The sequence below is a fragment of the Myotis myotis genome, unplaced genomic scaffold, assembly GCF_014108235.1.
Source record: "Myotis myotis isolate mMyoMyo1 unplaced genomic scaffold, mMyoMyo1.p scaffold_m19_p_12, whole genome shotgun sequence".
Lineage (NCBI taxonomy): Eukaryota > Metazoa > Chordata > Mammalia > Chiroptera > Vespertilionidae > Myotis > Myotis myotis.
The window spans coordinates 38,401,422-38,419,227 of record NW_023416316.1 but is presented as its reverse complement, the minus strand read 5'-3'; the positions used below and the strand labels follow the sequence as shown (position 1 = coordinate 38,419,227).

Here is a 17,806-nt window from a genome sequence, read left to right as displayed (position 1 = left end):
TTATTTCCAAACACATGGAACGTTCATAAAAATTGACTCTGTATTGAATTACAAAGAAACTCTCAATAAAATCCCAAAAGAAGTCACTCACCACAATGGAAAATTTAGAAATAAAGCAGCAAAATAAGGCTCCTCAAGCACCATGAAAAAAATAAAATAAAAATAAATAAATAAATAAATAAAAGATTAAAGCACCTAGAAATTTTTAAATAAACTTCTAAGTAATTCCTGGATTAAAGAGGAAGTTAAAACTTAAATTACACATGACTTAGAAGCAAAAATAATGTGAACACTAAATACCACCCCTTACGGGATGCAAGCAAGTGGAACTCTGTGGAATAGATATGTTTTAGAGACAATAAGACTAAACACTCAGCTCAAGAAATTAAAATAAGATCAACCAAAATAAAACGGAGACTCCCCTCTCCAGGGGGTCCTCCCTCCAACCTCCCCTCGCCCCACCCCCTCCCAACAATCAAGAGTAATGGTCACCTCTTCCGCTTCCGGTCAGGTCACCGCTTCCGCTTCCGGTGCCACCGCAGAGCCAACGGTCACTGCCCGCAGCCTAACACCTGAGCACCCGTCTCCGGCCACCCTGGTAGGGTCCCCCAGGGACATTTCGAGGTCCTCACCGCCACCACCGGTGACTCAGCTTTCGGCTGCCCGCAGCCGCCACCATGGGGATGATCCGACCCCGGAGAAGCCACCGCCTTCGCTCGCGCCGCTGCCCACCGCGCAGCCCGCCCCTCAGCCCTCGCCACGAGGCCCTGATGACCTTCTTGGCCGGAGGGCCACCCCCGGAAACCCTGTTACCTGTGCTTGCGCCTCCACCCCTGCTTCCTGCGCCGCTCGTGCCGGTGCCGCGGCCCGTCTCCCAGGTGCGCCAGAACTACCGTGCCGACTGCGAGGACTGCCTCAACCACCAGATCTACGTGGAGCTGCACGCCTCCTACGTGTACCTGTCCATCGCCTTCTACTTCGACCGCCAGGACCAGGCCCTGCCGCACTTCGCCGCCTTCTTCCTGGGGCAGTCGAGGGAGGAGTGGAAGCACGCGCAGACCTTGATGAGGCTGCAGAACCAGCGAGGTGGGCGGATCTGCCTGCGAAACATCCTGGGGCCTGAGCAGAGCCAGTGGGAGAGCGTCCTGGAAGCCATGGAAAGCGCCCTGGAGACGGCGAGGATGGTGACCCAGAGCCTGCGCAACCTGCACCTGCTGGCCACCATGAAGAACGACGCCCACCTGCGCGCCTTCCTGGCGCGTCACTTCCTGCGCCAGGATGTGCAGTTGGTGTACAACTTGGGCGCCAGTGTGAGCAAGCTGCGCAAGCTGGGAGCCCCGACCTCCAGCCTGGCCGAGTCCCTCTTTGACACGCTCGCTCTGGGCGCCCGCATGGAGAACTGAGCCTGGACTGCCTTCCTGATGGCCCTGGGGCGACGTCCCCTGGGCCCCGTGCCCAGCACGCATGTTGCCGTATTGCCCTGGCAGAACGTTCACTTCAGTTGTTATGTTCAAGTGTTACCATTTCTTCAAATAACGTTATTGGTTCTTAAATTTAAAAAATAAATAAAATTGAAAGAAGTAATGTAGACAAAAGCGGAATTTGTTAAAATTAAGTAGAGTTGATCAATAAAAAGTTGCCTTTAGAAAACCGACTGTAAAGTGAACAAACTTCTGACGGGTTGGATTCTGGGAGGTCGGCGGGGTAAGGGGAGCTACAAATGTCAGCAGTTAGTAGGAGAATTTAAATGCATGTACCTCCGCGCTGTCATTTTATCCATTCCTCCCGGGGACTCTCACCTCTGCCCTTCACTACTGCATTAGTCTTCTAACCAAGCTCCCTGCTCTGCTCTTGCTCCCCGCAGACTATTCTCCCCGCAGGGCCAAGACCCAGCCACTCACAACCCAAGGCATGCATGCCTTTCCTCTGCTCAAATCTTCTAGGGCAGGGGTGGGCAAACTTTTTGACCCGAGGGCCACAATGGGTTCTTAAACTGGACCGGAGGGCCGGAACAAAAGAATGGATGGAGTGTTTGTGTGAACTAATATAAATTCAAAGTAAACATCATTACATAAAAGGGTACGGTCTTTTTTTTTTTTTAGTTTTATTCTTTTCAAACGGGCCGGATCTGGCCCGCGGGCCGTAGTTTGCCCACGGCTGTTCTAGGGGCTTCCCATCTCCTTGAGAGTGAAAATCCAAAATATGCAAGGGACTATAGGATCTGCCTTTCTCCCACCTCTTACCTTCTCCCCTGCCACTCACCACCCCCCACTCCCCCAATGCCTACACTGGGCTCACCCATCTTAACTAAAATGACTTCCTTCCTGCTTCTTCCCAACTACTTGCCCGCTCAGTGCCTTTGATCTTACAGTTCCCTCTGCCTGCAATGCTCTTCCCAAAGGTCCACATGACTGAATCCCACTCTTTCTGCGGACTTCAGGAGAGGCCTTCCCTGCCACCCTCTCTACAGAGGAACCACCCCCACCTCCCTCTGTCCCCCTTACTCTGCTTCATTATTCCTCATGGCATTTGCTGTATATTAATTGGTGTGTGCTAAAGAAACAACCTCACCCAAAGAGAGGTCTGCATTTTGTCCTTGGCTACTGAGATGATCTCCCAGCCCCTGGAATGTCCTTCCTGATAGAAGTATCTTTGCCTGCAGGCTTTGGTCACTAGACAGTCTAACCATGTGATTTATGCTGGGGCCTTTGGGCTGTGCCGAATCAGTCTGACTTCTGAAGGGACTGGAGACTAACCTCCCAGAGGGGCTGGAGACTGAAGTCAGCTAGGTGGCAGTATGTGATTGAGCCCAGCAAACGCAGGACACCAACAGCTTAGGTGAGCTTTCGTGATTGGCATCATACATGCATAATGTCATACATCATGGTCAGGGGGAGGTAATGCCACCATGACTCCGAGGGGAGAGGCAATGGACGCCTCCCATTTAGACCCCTCTAAGATTCTACCCTGTGCATCTCTTCCTTTGTCTGGTCCTGGTCTTTTCCTATAATAAACCATATCCATGGGTATAATAGCCTTTAGCAGGTTTTTTGAGTGCTTCTAGCAAATTATCAAATCTGAGGGTGGTTTTGAATGCACCCTAAACTTACAATTGGAGTCAGAAGTGAAGGCAGTCTTCTGGGAACTGTTCCCTCAGACCTTAGCGGTTAGTTAACTCAGGGTAATGGTTATTGTCTTTCCCCCACCTCCACCCCAATTAGTTCATCAGCTTCACAAGGTTTGGTTCACTGCTATATACCTAGAGCATAGAACTGTATCTTATACAAAGAACCAGCATAATACATTTTTATTGGATTAATCCCAAAAGATAAAACACCTTCAAGGGACAAAAGTTGTATTGAATTTTGCAGCAATACATGCTAGAAGACAGTAAAATACTATTTATCAGCTTTCAGGGAAAAAAAATTGAAAACTATTACCCAAGAATCATATAACACCCCCCCCCCCAATGTCTTGTTCCTAAGGGAAAATGCAAAAAAAAAAAAAAATCATAGCCAAAGATGCAAGATTGCAAGAGAATAGCAACAATATACCTTTCCTGGATAAAGAAGACACTTTTCAAAGACATTTACCAAAACACTGAAGGATGAACCAAACACAAAAGAGAAAATAATAATAGTTAATAGTGCTTGCTATATGCTGGACACTCTCCTGGGTGTTCATTTAAATCTTCTTGTGCAAACCAATGAAGTAGCTGCCATTATTATTCCTCCTATCCAGTGAGGCAGGTGAGATATAGAGAAGTCCACTTTCCTACTCAGAATCATATAGCCAGTAAAAGGTGGTCCCAGGATTTGAACCCCAGCATTCTGGCTCCAAGTCTCACACACTCAGCCTTTATACTACACTGCCTTCAATAAACCCTGAAACAGAATCACAAATGTTAACTGATTAATCTAAATAATCACTGCACTTATTACAAAACTGAACACTAAAAAATAGTTGCTATTTCAAATAATACAGTGCAGGACCCCCCCAAAATTAATGAAGATTAAAGAAAAGTGGAGAATATATCTTTAAAGCAAAGATACTAAACTCACCATCTATAAAAAAGAATCAAAGTTAATTGCTTTAATTTTGATATTAATTAAATATAGGTTTTAAATGTTCTTTTTAAAAGTTGTAATGTAACCTACCACTCATAAAATATTTAAAAGAATATCTAGCTTTGATTCAAATCTAACTCCCATGAAAACCTAGCTAGCTGGCAGGACAGTAGTTTAAAAAATAAAAATAAAAATAAAAAAGCCCTTTTTCAGAAAAAGCCCTTTGGCCCAGGACACCTGGAACAAGAGGTCCAACCAGCCTGCCCTGCCTGTCCCCTGCCTTGGTCTCCGGGGAAGCAGAGAAGACATAAAAATAAGTCACTTGGAGTTCCAATCCAAGATGGTGACATAGGAGTCTCCTGAGCTGCCATCCTGGTGGACATATCAAATGCACCCAATTCCTTCTGAGAGACAGCTCAGAAGAAAGGAGCTGAGTGACACCTGCACACCAGGCAAATGAGAAAATACCCACAGCAGGGGGCTGTCATCCTCCCCAGAGCCCAGGGGAGCAGCGGTGCCTCCTTTGTCTTCTCCCCCAGCCCCTCCAAATCACCTGTGTCACCCTGGAAGGAGCTTGAACATACATCTGTGCCCAGTTTTGCAGCTGAGCTAGGTGCCGGGATCTCCTGGCTTTGAGAGCCAATGGGGTTTGCATTTGTGAGTCCCACAGGACTGTGGCAAACAAAGAAGCAGTTCTTAGGGTGCAGGATCCCCCTCCCTTCCCCCCTACAGCTATAAACCCGGGCCAAGCACAGAGAGAATAGGTAAAAACACCCATCTCACAGTTCCTCCTGGGAAGGGGCTTCCCTGCGTACTTTCCCTGCTGTTGCGTGAGGGTCCAGCTTTCAACCAGCAGCCATCTAGGTGCTGACTGTGATCCTCCCCTTCAGGAGACTGACAGCTCTGACACACCCTCACCTACTGAGAGGCACCAGAACTGACTCGGCTGGTACAATCACAAAGCTTTGAGAGCCAAGAGCTCAGACCAGACTGATTGGTGAGGTTCATCTCCTCCGTGAGATCATCTGCTTTCTCTAATGCATAGAAACCAACTTGCCTAAAGGTCATGATGTTTCTTTTCTGTTTGCTCGTCATCTTCCCCAACTGAATGAATTAGATGGAGCAGGAGAATGAACAATTACAAAGCGCCTAGTGTGTCAGGCTGTTGTTAGTTACTTAGTGTGAATTGTCTTAATCTATGTGACAGCCCCAAGAGATAGATATTATTTAGCCCTACTTTACAGATGAAGAAACCAAGAGACTCAGAAAGTAAAAGTAAATTTTCTAAGGCCACACAGCTGGTAACCATCACAACTAGAATTCAAATACAGACCAATCTGGTTTTAACTCTCTGATCTTTCCAAAACACCTCACTGTCACATTTTTGAAGGACACAAAAGCATGTGGCATTTCTAAAATGTATAGTTTCATTCAAATTGCCTTCAGGAGTTCGGGGGACCAATACAAATGTGATTGTAATAGACCAGGTGAGCAGTGATGGTACTGGAGATGGTGAGAGTGATTGTGTTCTGAATACATTTTGTAGGCAGGCCTGAGGGGAATTGTGAATAAACTGGATATGGAGACAAACAAGAGAAATCCAAATGATTCCAAATTTTTGGCCTTAGCAACAAAAAGGATGGGTAGCATTGATTGATATGGGAGACTGTGGGAGAAGTAGATTTGGGGGACATCAGAAGCATAGTTATTTTTTTAAATATATTTTTATTGATTTTAGAGAGGAAGAGAGGAGCAAGAGATAGAAACATCAATGATGAGAGGGAATCATTGTTCGGCTGCCTCCTGCACACCCAACACTGGGGATCGAGCCCACAACCTGGCATGTACCCTTGACCGGAATCAAATCTGGGACCCTTCAGTCTGCAGGCCAATGCTCTATCCACTGAGCCAAACCAGCTAGGGAAGAAGCATAGGTATTAAATTGTCTGATATGTCTGCTTGACTTCAAGTCTAGCAGTCAATGTCCAGCAAACATTTGAACATTCCAGGGAGTTTTCAGTTTAAATATGTGTGTGTTCATTTTCCATACTGTTCTAAAAAAATTTAAATTTGCTTATAGATGACAAAGTGAATGAATGAAGCAATCAATCAGTGTACATTTACAGACTGAAATGCCTGGATAAGTTTTAATAATAGGGGGCCTCTAAGTGGTAACATGGTGAGTGACTTGTACCTTCTTTTGGGTTCTTCACTGGATTTTTTTACAGTGAGCACTCATTGCATTGCTCTTCTAAATGCGCAAACAGTATTTTGAAAGGATGTCAGAGGAAATTCATTTTACATATAAAGCCTAAAAATGAATGTGTGCTCTGACATAGAAAGTGTACAATAACAAAACCTTAGCGCCTGTCTTCAGTTTCACACAGAGCTAAAGTGAGTACGTACTGACATTAGGTTTAAGCATTACAAGTTACTCGCTCTCTGGCTATGCCTGGACCAGATGCCCTTTGTTGAGGATACTCGTTGAGCCTGAACCTGTCTGCAACCCGGTGCATATTCGTGTTATGTATGTGAGTGTATATACGTGTCTGCAACCTGCATCTGGGATTGGCAGGTGCCTCCTGCACCCGTGCTATGAGACTCCACTGGGGAAAAAAAATTGGGACACTGCCTGGTTCCATCGCGTTAAATGAAAATAACATTCAGAGTTGAGTTAATCTGATTGCATGGGATCTATTTTCCCCCTTGCTGCAAATCAGAGCCGTTTTCAGCTAACAAGGATGGGTGCCCTACTTGAATGGGCAGCGGGCACTGCTGCTAGTCAGAGCGGCACTTAGCATGGCATTGCCATCATTACATCCCCAGGTTCAAGGCAATGAAACTCCAGGAGTGGCAAAGTCAAATCAGTTCAATTGTCTGATTGTTCATACTCATAAAGTGGGGAAGCTGGCAGGGGTCCGGCATAAAACTTAGAGTTGTGCAGTGAAGCTCCTTTAAGGTAATTCATTGCCCTCTGCAGAAACTTAAATCAGAGGGGCCAGCATGGTCACAGTAAATGCAGCTCCCCATACTGCTTGAGAGCAAGAGCGCAGACAGCCGGCTGCTATGCCAGATGTCAAAGGTGCACTTGTGTGTGATCTGCCCCATTCCCGAGAAGTACAATGGATGGGCCTTTAAGCACCGCCATAAAAAACGATGGTGATTAACGAAGCAGCACAACTTAATAAACCAAGTTGACTCCCGCTTCCTTCTCCTAGGCATTTTCACTGTCCACAAAGCAGTTCTTTTACTTAGCAGCAGGGACATGTAAAATGTTAATCATCAATCTGTGTGCCATTAAAGAAGTTGCTTTCCCTTTCTCAACTTGAAAACCAAGGGGGAAAGATAATAGGTTTGGTTAACAGAGCCGTGCACATAATGGAAATGTGCGGAGGAAAGCTTTGATAGAGTCAGTGTGGGAGCCCTGAACACTAATCCATCCTGCTCTCGGGACCTCGAGTTCAAATCCTAGCCGGGCCTGGGAGGCTCGGGGTGGAGGCTGGGGTGAGGGTCTTGATCTGGCTGAGCCAGTGGGAGGCCATTCTCCCTGAGTGGGGCCAAAAGAAGATGAGAAGGCCTGGAAGTGTTCCCTGTCGGAAGGGAGGGACAGGTGCTAAAGGTACTGCCTGATCTTACCTAGTCTTCTTCCCAGAGAAAAGGACCAAGGCCGCTTTCTCAGGCAGGCCAGTTGCCTTGAGGGGAGCCCGGTTCCCCTCGTGTGCCCAGAGACCAATCAAGTTTTTAGCTAATTTAGCTAATGAAACACTTTCTCCGTAGGAGTCACAACAAAAAAATGTATCACTCAGAGATACATAATTGAAATTTTTACTTGTGATTCAGGAATTGCTTTTGGCAGGGGCAGGAGTCAGAGACATACGAATCAGGCACATGGCCCACAAATATTTGACATGGTCAATCCATTACTATCAGTCGGCAGGCAAAGAAAACCTCCTGGAGGACAGTGTCAAGTTAGGACATTTTGAATGGTCCATGGTTAGGGAATTTGATGCTAAAATTAGGAACAGTTCTCGAAGCATCTCTTTTCACTCCTTTTTTTTAAAAAAAAAAACCAAGGTCTAGTCTTGCCTTGGTTTAAAAAAAAAAAGCTTAGACTGTGCCATGGCCAGAGCAAGTATGAGGAGATGCCCCCCACTCCTACCCACAGCGAGTGTGTGGCTGATGACCCCAATGAAGCGAGGCCAATGGTGGATGTCACTTTAAGAAATTCTGACTGGTCAGCTGAAATTCTATTTCCCTGCTAGAACCTTTAACCTTCAGTTTTTATTGCTTCCTCTAAAAATTAAATGGGGGCAAGGCCCATTTTCCAAAATCATGCATGCTTACATTTTTCATGTTTTCGCTCAGCACGCTTCTCCTAAGACCCCAAGTTCAGACCCTCGGGTCCAGTAAAAATTGGTCTCTTACTAACCTGGGTGGTCCATTTGATCTGGGAGAAATCAACCAGGCTCAAAAATGCGGACTCTGGCCAAAGAACTATTTGGCAGTTTATATTGGGATCATGATTTTCATTGTTTTATGAGATTTCTTGGAGCAAGAACATGAACTTATGAGAGAGCTAGGCTGAGTCAATAAAAGTGGGCTTCCTTTCTCTCCCCACAACTCACTTCAACCTACTAGATGGTTATCACGGAACAGATGTTGGTCAAGGGAGCCTAAACACTTTCTTCAACACCTTTTCTTCATCAAGGTGACCATTCCATCCTCCAACCTTCAGCCTCCAACCTCTCCTCCACGGAGCAAGCACAGCAGTCTGTCTGCAGCACTTGAAACACACTCGTCAAGCCGAACCTTACTCGCTCCTGGTAACTGGCAAATCCTCTGCTAGAAATGCCCATCCCCGCCTTCTGTCCCCAAGCCTTCTCATTCCCTGTGACTCCACGTTGGCCTGAACTCCTCCAGGAAGCCACCTCTCGCCACGCACATTAAGTGCCCACAAGAGCGCCTCTGCATGTCCCTTCTGCACATACCACCTTGTGCTGTAACAATTGATTTGGGCCTGTGGGTCCCCCAGCACACACCTGGCAGAGCGCCTTGCCTCAGTAGACAGTACAACCTGTCATTGTTGCCTGTTCCAGACTTCCTATACAGGGCAGGCATGGGGAGGGAGCTGGCTGATTGACAGAGTGGAGTAGGGATATTTTCTTGTTTGAATACGAAGGACATTGTTTTTTATATAGGTTTTATGCTGTATATCAATAAAATAGCAATATTTGCCAAAACATAGTTAACAAAGATTGAGGCCCAGCCCTGACCTATGAACCAGAAAGTCACAGTTAGATTTTCGGTTGGGGCACATGCCTGGGTGCAGGCTCAAACCCCAGCAGGGGGCATGCAGGGGGCAGCCAATCAATGATTCTCTCTCATCACTGATGTTTCTACCTCTCTCTCTCTCCCTCTCCCTTCCTCTCTGAAATCAATAAAAATATTTTTTAAAAAGATTGAGGAAATTTCCATCAGCCACATCAAAGACAATGATGATGATGATGATATGCAGTGAATTTGGAACGGGTTGATTGTAGGAGCAATTAAAGTCCTTCCCCAAAAACCCTAGAGCCACCTCTACTGGTTGTAATCACTCCACAAACTGCAAGTTCCCTATGGGCTAGTCCTACATCATATTCTGTTATACTTCTAAGATCAAGCAGTTTATACTCAACAAATGTTTTACGAATTATTTTTAAAACAGTTCCTCACCTCCCTAGCTTGCATAATAAAACTTAAGTTCTAAGAGTTACATGAAAGGCTTTTGACAAATTTACCCAGTCTTCCCTTCCTCATCTCTTGCTGCCTCCTGCCTTATCCTCTCAATATGTGCCCTAGAAACTAGCCACACAACTACTCGCCAGTCCCCAAACTTCACTCCTGTGGAGAGCAGCTACAGTGTTAGGACAGGTTCAAGCCTCGGACTAATGAGAGGGCACAGTCCTCTCATTGCCACGTGCAAGTCCCAGCTTGGAGGGCAGAGCCCTCCCGGCACAATTATAGCCAACAGCAATAGTTGTAAGCTTGAACCTATGGTCCGAACACGTGGCCCCACGTGCCTGAGTGATGTGGGCTTGATAGCGTTCAGATGCATGTAATTGAATAGGATCGAAACCCACGAGAATTCTGTAAACATCTTAACCACGTCCTTATTTTGCCTCGTGGAATCTGGCTATACAATAAAGACACGGCTTGTAGTCCATGTAGATGTCTCTCCATCAGAGAAGCAGCATCCCACCAAGACCCAGCTTTCATTCTCTTGTTGTCTTTTCTAAATCCTTCACTGTCCCCTCTCAGGTTTCCCCTTGGCTGTGCTGGCGCAGCACACACGCCCAGCTGCTATCCCCTCCACCAGGTAAATCCTTTTTGTCATTCTGTGGGAAGCTTTTCCTTTCCTCCTGAGAAAGGGACTACCTCCTTCCCTGAATGAACTTCAAAAGCATTTTTGCAAATGCCTCAATGTAGCTTTTGGGGCAATCAGGTTGTTTTACATGCCTGTCTTCCCAGGACCTGTGCGTACCCACCTTGCTAATCTTGACACTGTGCATGGCAAATGCTAGGCACTTAAATCTTAAATTAATACATCAACGAATGAATCAATAAAGTAATTGTGCAGCCTCTGGGGGTTTGGGGGGAGTACAACAAGATCACATGTTCAGTCTAGTCTGCCTATGCTCTGTCAGCCATGATTCTTAGGGGGCTTAAAAAGGAGATTACAGCCCTAACTGGTTTGGCTCAGTGGCTAGAGCATCGGCCTGTGGACTGAAGGGTCCCAGGTTCAATTCCAGTCAAGGGCATATACCTTGGTTGCGGGCACATCCCCAGTAGGGAGTGTGCAGGAGGCAGCTGAATCTATGTTTCTCTATCATTGATGTTTCTAACTCTCTATCCCACTCCCTCTCCCTTCCTCTCTGTAACAAATCAATAAAATACATTTTTTTAAAAAGGAGTAGATTATAAACTCATAATAGTACTCTAGAAATGTCTTAAATTATAAATTTAGATAAATTGAGATATAGGGTATCCCAAAAAATGTATACACACTTAACAGCTGATAGCTCAATTGATGTTTCTTTCTTTTCAGATTTAATCCATTGGAATTAATAACTATTCAAAGTGTGTACACATTTCTTTTTGGGGACATCCTGTATTTCATTAATATGTTTCAACTCCTCCAACCACTGCCTTTCAAAAAATAATCCAAGATAACTCTTAAAAATCATTTTCAAGTTTATGTATCCAAGCTTTAAAGTTGGAGTGCCCCTTAACATCTTCTACTTTGTGGGAAAGGTACATAACTCTCTTTATAAAATTTAGTCAACACCCATCTCTTATGTATATCCAAGTTTTTTCCCTCCATCTTAGCTCTTGCCATGTTAAAATTTTACAGTGATCATGGCCATTCAGTGTAGGAAATGAATCTCCTACACTGAATGGCCATGATCACTGTAAAATCATGGATGTTTCTCTCTCTCCCTCGTCCTTCCTCTCTAAAATCAATAAAAATATCTTTTTTAAAAAATATTTCTATACAAAGAAAAAAACAAACTCTCCAAAGCCATACCAAAGAATACGCTTCCACTTTGCACAGCTACAGTCAGAGGAACTGGACCAGAATAGATAATCCCTAATTTAACAGAGATTTCTAGTTGTTCATCAAATTCCTTTACTCTCTCTTGCACATATTGCTAGACTGCATTTCCCAGCCTCTTTTGCATATAGGCATGATCTTGTTATTAACTGAGTTCCAGCCAATGCTATATGAACAAAAGGATGAGTGTGTCCCTTTCCCCTGCATCTGGTGACAGGGATGCAGATCCCCAAGAGCAACCTCAGCATCCTTCTGTTACAGAGGGCAGAACCCCCATCAGCCTGGGTCACAGAAAGGCTATAGAGCAAAGAACCCAATTAGTCACCCAAGACTGTCCTAGACTGCAGAGTAAGCAAGAAATAAATGTCTATCACATTTTGGTGTCTACTTATGGTTGTTGTCCAGCCTCCCCTAATATAGGGCCCTTTCAATTCTGGCATTCTAGAATGTCATGAATTATTATTCCTTTGAAAAGAGAAGCAAATGGAGAAGACTATGCATGTAGGGGGCAGGGAGTATAGGGGAAATCTCTGTACCTTCCGTTCAATTTTGCTGTGAACCTCAAATTGCTCTAAAAATAATTTCTTTACTGGTAAAAGCAGATCCAGCTCCACCAATCTTAGATTGAAGATTGTTTTGGCCATGAAATAAAAGTATCTTAAGTATAATCTATAATTTTATATGCTAATTAGACCAGGCGTCCTTCCGAATGACCTTCCAGACTAAGCCAGGGCTGCCGGGTCCCAGGTGCCTGTGGCAGCCGGGGGAAGGAAGGCCTACTCTTGCACAAATTTCGTGCATTGGGCCTCTAGTTAGTAATAATTTATCAGCATGCCTACTGTGTGCCAGAAACTGTCCTAAGTGCTCTATATACATTATCTTGTATTCTGAGACTAATCCTGCTTGGTAGACATTAGGTTCCAAAAATGAATTTGCTCTACCACACTTGGGTGCAAGAAATGGCACATTACCTTATTTTTCTAAATCTAGATAAAGGTCCATTCTCTTTAAAATAAGAGAGTCAACCTCAGTAACATTTTCAATTAGAAAACATGTAAGAACAAAGGTAGTTCACTGAGTGCTTGGAAGCAGGGAAAGGCTTCTAACCTTTAGGCCATCAGACCCCTGGTCCCAAGCCTATGTGATCCATTCAAAGGCAGGAGCCTCCATTTGTTGCATGACCATCCTGGATATCTATTGCTCCCTGTGACTTCTCAGGCCATAGCTCTTAATCAGTCCTCCTGATATCCATGAACTTGCCCTTCACAAGCCCTGCACCTCTTATGCAAAACACCATCCATCATCTTCCCTATCTTCAGGAGTGAATTTCTCTTCTTTTTCCCAGGGTAGGCTGCCCCTGCCTCATCAACTCCAAGTTCCAGCCCCCATCAATTTTCCAGAAGTCTTGGTGGGCTTTGAAACTTCTGCAATAAGTCATTAACATCCTGAGGCAAAGGCATCTATGTACCTTCTTGGGATAGAGGACAGGTCAATATAATGACAGATTATCTTGCCATATTTATATGATAAACTGGGTTCAGAGAGGTTAAAGAAGTTGACCAAGGTCACAAAGTATTCAGTAGCAGAGCTCCAGTTCAAACCTAAATCGATCTGGCTCCAAGGTCTAGCAAATTTTCTACCATTCCATGTAGGCCTGTCTGGGAAAATTCAAGGCAAGTCACAGGACTAAGAGGCTTTTTGTGACAATAGGCTATAATTATAAATCATCTTGAATAACATGAAATATTTGAAACACTCACTGAAATCCAAGTCTTACAAAGTCTTTTCATTTGAGATCTTCTAAGTTCAAAGTTGGTATTCAAATAGCTACATTCCATTTATACAAACACACATTTATACATATGTATATACAAATAAGAAAAGAGAATTATTAAAATCATAAATTTGTAATAACATTTTGCAACTAGAATTCTGAAGTCACATATCTAATGAATTATCCTCATTGAAAAGCACAATTAAATCTTATTTGACCCATCTTAATGACAGCTTATAAAACTTGCAAGTTAACATTTTAGTCACAGAAACATCTAAATATTTTTAAGAAGACAGAGGATTTTAATACAATAAGAAGACAGTATTTGTCCTAACACAAAAATTAAGTCATTATTAAGATAAGTGATAATCACTTAGAAGGCCTGAGTTCTAGTCCCTCCTCTGACACTAATTATATTAACTTTAGATGAAGCATATCTATTTGGAAGGAAGGAAGGGAGGGAAGGAGGGAGGAAGGAAGGAATCAAGGAAGAAAGAAAGGAATTAAGGAAGGAAGGACAAGGGAGGGAGGATGGAAGAGAAAAATATTTTCTCAATATGGTCCATACTGTTCAAGGCTGGCCTAAAGTCACTTGAAATCCTGATGCATCCTTTAGAATCAGTCTGGAATATTGCACTTTGGTTATTCCACTCCCACTGGAGAAGATGGGATGAAACAGCCTGACACCATTAAATATTTGATTTATCTAAATCTCTTTGTTCTGATTCCATGCACTTCAAGCAACTCTCTGACTATAATCCAGCTTCCAAGGTCTCCAGGGACACAGTATGATGGTTAGGCTGATAAATTTTTATAGTTTGCATAGATTCTATTTTTCAATATAAACTGATAACTGGAATGACACTAGATGCTATCAAATAGCTAGTTGTCACACTGACCAACAAATATCTAATTATCTAGGAAGTCAATAAAAAGAAGGCAGAAATGCCAGGGGAGGCAGAAAATTCACTGGCAGATAGTGTTGAATCCACCCATCATCTTGCACTTACCTTGTGATGATGTCAAGAAGGAGTGGCTTCACCGTGGACCAAGCATCTACAAATGGCCATTAACTGTGCAGGAAAGATTTCCTTGACATTAACACGAGGTAACATTCCTCAGATGCCAGTTAAGATTTTCTCTTCCTCTGGCCTAGGTTAGGTCCTGACTTTCAAATCTGCATTTCAAAGCATCGTAGAGATTCATGCTCTAGTAATTCTAAGTGCGCTGGGTAGTATTGCCCCTAGGCTGTACATCATTGATTTGATCCCAGCTCCTCCTTAGGCAGCTGACCTAAGTCACTTAACTTAGAGGTGGCATTTTCAAATCTTTGCAATGAACATAATAGACCTAGCCCATCAGGTTGGTTTTCAGATAAGTGAAATTATATATATCACCTATTTATCTCTAGAACATAATGAGTACTCAATATAAGTTGCCTGTAATCCTATATAATAAAAGGCTAATATCAAATTGTCCCCTTGACTGGGAGTTCGACCAGGAGTTCAACCAGGGGGCGCCAACCGCACCCCCCCCCCCAACCCTGATCAGGAGCAAGGCTGGCCGGCCAACCTCCTGCGTCCCCTCTCCCTGGCTGGCCCCATTGACCTGATCGGGGTGGGCTGCCCAGACCCCACCCGTGCACAAATTCATGTACTGGGCCTCTAGTAATAATATAAAAGTTATCATTATAATCATTATTGTTGCTGGGCAATGATGGATCAACATATTGTAAACTCCGTATTTGTCTTGGAGATCCTTGAAGATTATCTAATAAGCCTAACCTTAGTGTCAGCGTGTAACTAACACATGGTAAGGCTCATTAAATATTTCTTGAACAGTATATACACTGAACAGCTGTACAAAACCAAGGACTATACCTCCAATAACCTCTGCACCTCTCTTCCTGCCCTGTCCCTTAAGAGGTCCCGGAAGTCCTTTAGAAGTAGACAGACCTCCCCTCTCGTGATGCCCAGCCCACGCTTCTTTTCACCTGCAGCATGCATGTGATCTTCCAGAGCACACCACTCTCTACTCCCGCGAGAAAATAACCCACAGTCCTGCCACTGTCCCAGGCTCCCTGTCATCACCCACAGCAGATGGCCGCACATCTCTCCTCCTCCTCTCCATTGTTGTCACCAGCACTTCTGCTCCCCAAGTCCCCACCTACAAGATTTCCGAGGGAAGTAGGGAATTCCAAAACGAGGCAACACTTACTGTGAGTTTACTAGGGCTTCCATCAAGTAACACAGGCTAGCTAGGGTGACTTAAACAAGACAAATGTATTTCCTCACAGTTCTGGAGGCTGGGAGTTCAAGATCCCGGTGTTGGTATGTCTGGTTTCTTCTGAGGCCTTTCACTTTGGCTTACAGACAGTCACCTTCTTTCTGTGTCTTCTCATTATCCTCTCTCTGTACCTGTGTGTATCCTACTTGCCTCTTCTTTTAAGGAGACCAGTCATATTAGATCGGGGACCACCCTAGTGACCTCGTTTAACCTTAATCATCTTGAAAGACCTTATCTCCAGATATGGTCACATTCTCAGGTACTGGGAGTTAGGATTTCAACACATCAATAATGGAAGAACACGAATCAGTCTATAACACACACTAAGGGTTTATTTTGGTTACCAAAGCATCGCAAGGCTCTGTGACCTCTTAGTTGGTGACCAATAGGATACGGAAGAAGATTCATTAGAAGCCAAAGTACAACCACATGATGCCACGATGACTGATTCTCCCAAACCTCTCTAATGAAGGCAATTGTTAGGTCCACATTCGGATAGTCATTAACCTACCATAATACCTGCAAAGACTTTGTGACTAATTCAGAAAATAAAATTTCTATAGGTTCACAATGAAAAATAATCACTAGAAGATAAGTATTCTAAAGGAAGTTGGTTGCTGAAAGACACTGACAACTTATAGACCAACATTTTTTTATTACTAATTATTTTGTCAGCCCCATAATGACAAAATGTCTCTCCATTCACATTTTTGTAAAACATCAAGCTTTACAGGCACCAAGATTTTAAACCTGCTCTCTTTTCATATCCCAAAATGCCACCAATGATGGCACAAACTTTGGGCTTTATTTCGTCTAGAAGACTTTCTTTGGGCAGACGACGGCAAAAGAAATTAGCTGGGAAAACCTAAATCCATCCAAATAAATAAATATATAAATAAATAGAGACACTGTGAAATGGTGAACTTCCTGAATTTGAATTATTTAATTAGCTTCAAAACAGAAAGGGAAAAACAAGCTTATTCCCCTCGGAAAGGAAGAAACAGCAGAAACTATTTTTGTGTTTATACTGAAACAGGTCCACTGAGCATCCTCTGTAAACATTAAATAATGATCACATAGTATCAAAAATGAAAGCCCTTATTATTTATTGAACTGGATCCCATGCTCACAAGAAGCCTCTTAAATGAGATTCTCAAAGGACTTTGTAAATGTTCTCATTATTGTTCACTTTTGTTTGAAAAGGTAAGTGTCTCATCTCCATTTCAGAGTTAGGGGGTAAGAGAAAGGTTAAATGAATTATATAACATTATACCAACATCTGCCAAGGATAGAGATGGCATTTGTTATCCCTTGAGGACCAAAAATCCCTCTTTGAAAATTAAGCAATTTAACTAATTATTTTTAGGAGCGAGCTTCATAAAAATATATTTTATCTGTGCATGATGTTCTAAAAAGAAGAGTCAATATTAATAACTGTGCTTTTAAAAAATCAGTGTGGTTTTCAGAATTCCTTCTATTCTATGTACCTACCCATGTAGCTGGATATTTGAAATGCTATTTAAGTCTCATTTTCCTTCAGAAGCTAACCTCTATGGAATAAAATACTGTTAAGGAAAAAAAATCTTTTCTGTCATTTGACTTTAACTTATGATAAATTAGCTTCAACTAGTTTCTTAGAAAATTTCCCAAGAAGTGACTACAGAAAATTAAATACCAAAACTTCAAAGAAGCAAACACACAGCCTTCAAATTCCGACCTCAGAGAATAATCCTCCCCTTCTCATGCTTTGGAGAGATGTGAGTAAAGAAATCGAAGGAGAGCATGGTAATTAACCATCTTTCAAATGACTTTCCTATCAATCTTCTTTTCAAAGGGTAACACAGTGATGATTATTTCTAGGCAGTTTCTGGGAAGTTATCGTCTCATTTCAATCGTCACCAGCAAAAAGGACTCTACTGTGGCATTATCACCACGATGATAAGGGCAAAAACTGGTTGAGAGCTCAATAGACAAGGTGCAGGCTATAAAAAGCCATTTCCTAGAAAATTAACAGAGAGAGCTCGAAAGAATTGTGTTGGGTCTTAAGGAATGGGTAATCACTCCCTGCTGGATTAAAAATGCAAA

At 43.4% G+C, this 17,806-nt stretch overlaps 1 protein-coding gene across 1 annotated transcript; it reads left to right on the top strand.

The window, feature by feature from the left end:
* The first annotated feature begins 677 nt into the window (after nucleotides 1–677).
* LOC118667730 (ferritin heavy chain-like) lies at nucleotides 678–1,403 on the top strand. Its single transcript, XM_036331500.1, has one exon. It carries the CDS (start codon nucleotides 678–680, stop codon nucleotides 1,401–1,403), a length of 726 nt encoding a protein of 241 aa, XP_036187393.1.
* Nucleotides 1,404–17,806: the final 16,403 nt, after the last annotated feature.

Excerpts from the sequence above, each read along its gene's own strand:
- LOC118667730 (XM_036331500.1), top strand. The coding sequence starts at position 678 with ATGGGGATGATCCGACCCCGGAGAAGCCACCGCCTTCGCTCGCGCCGC.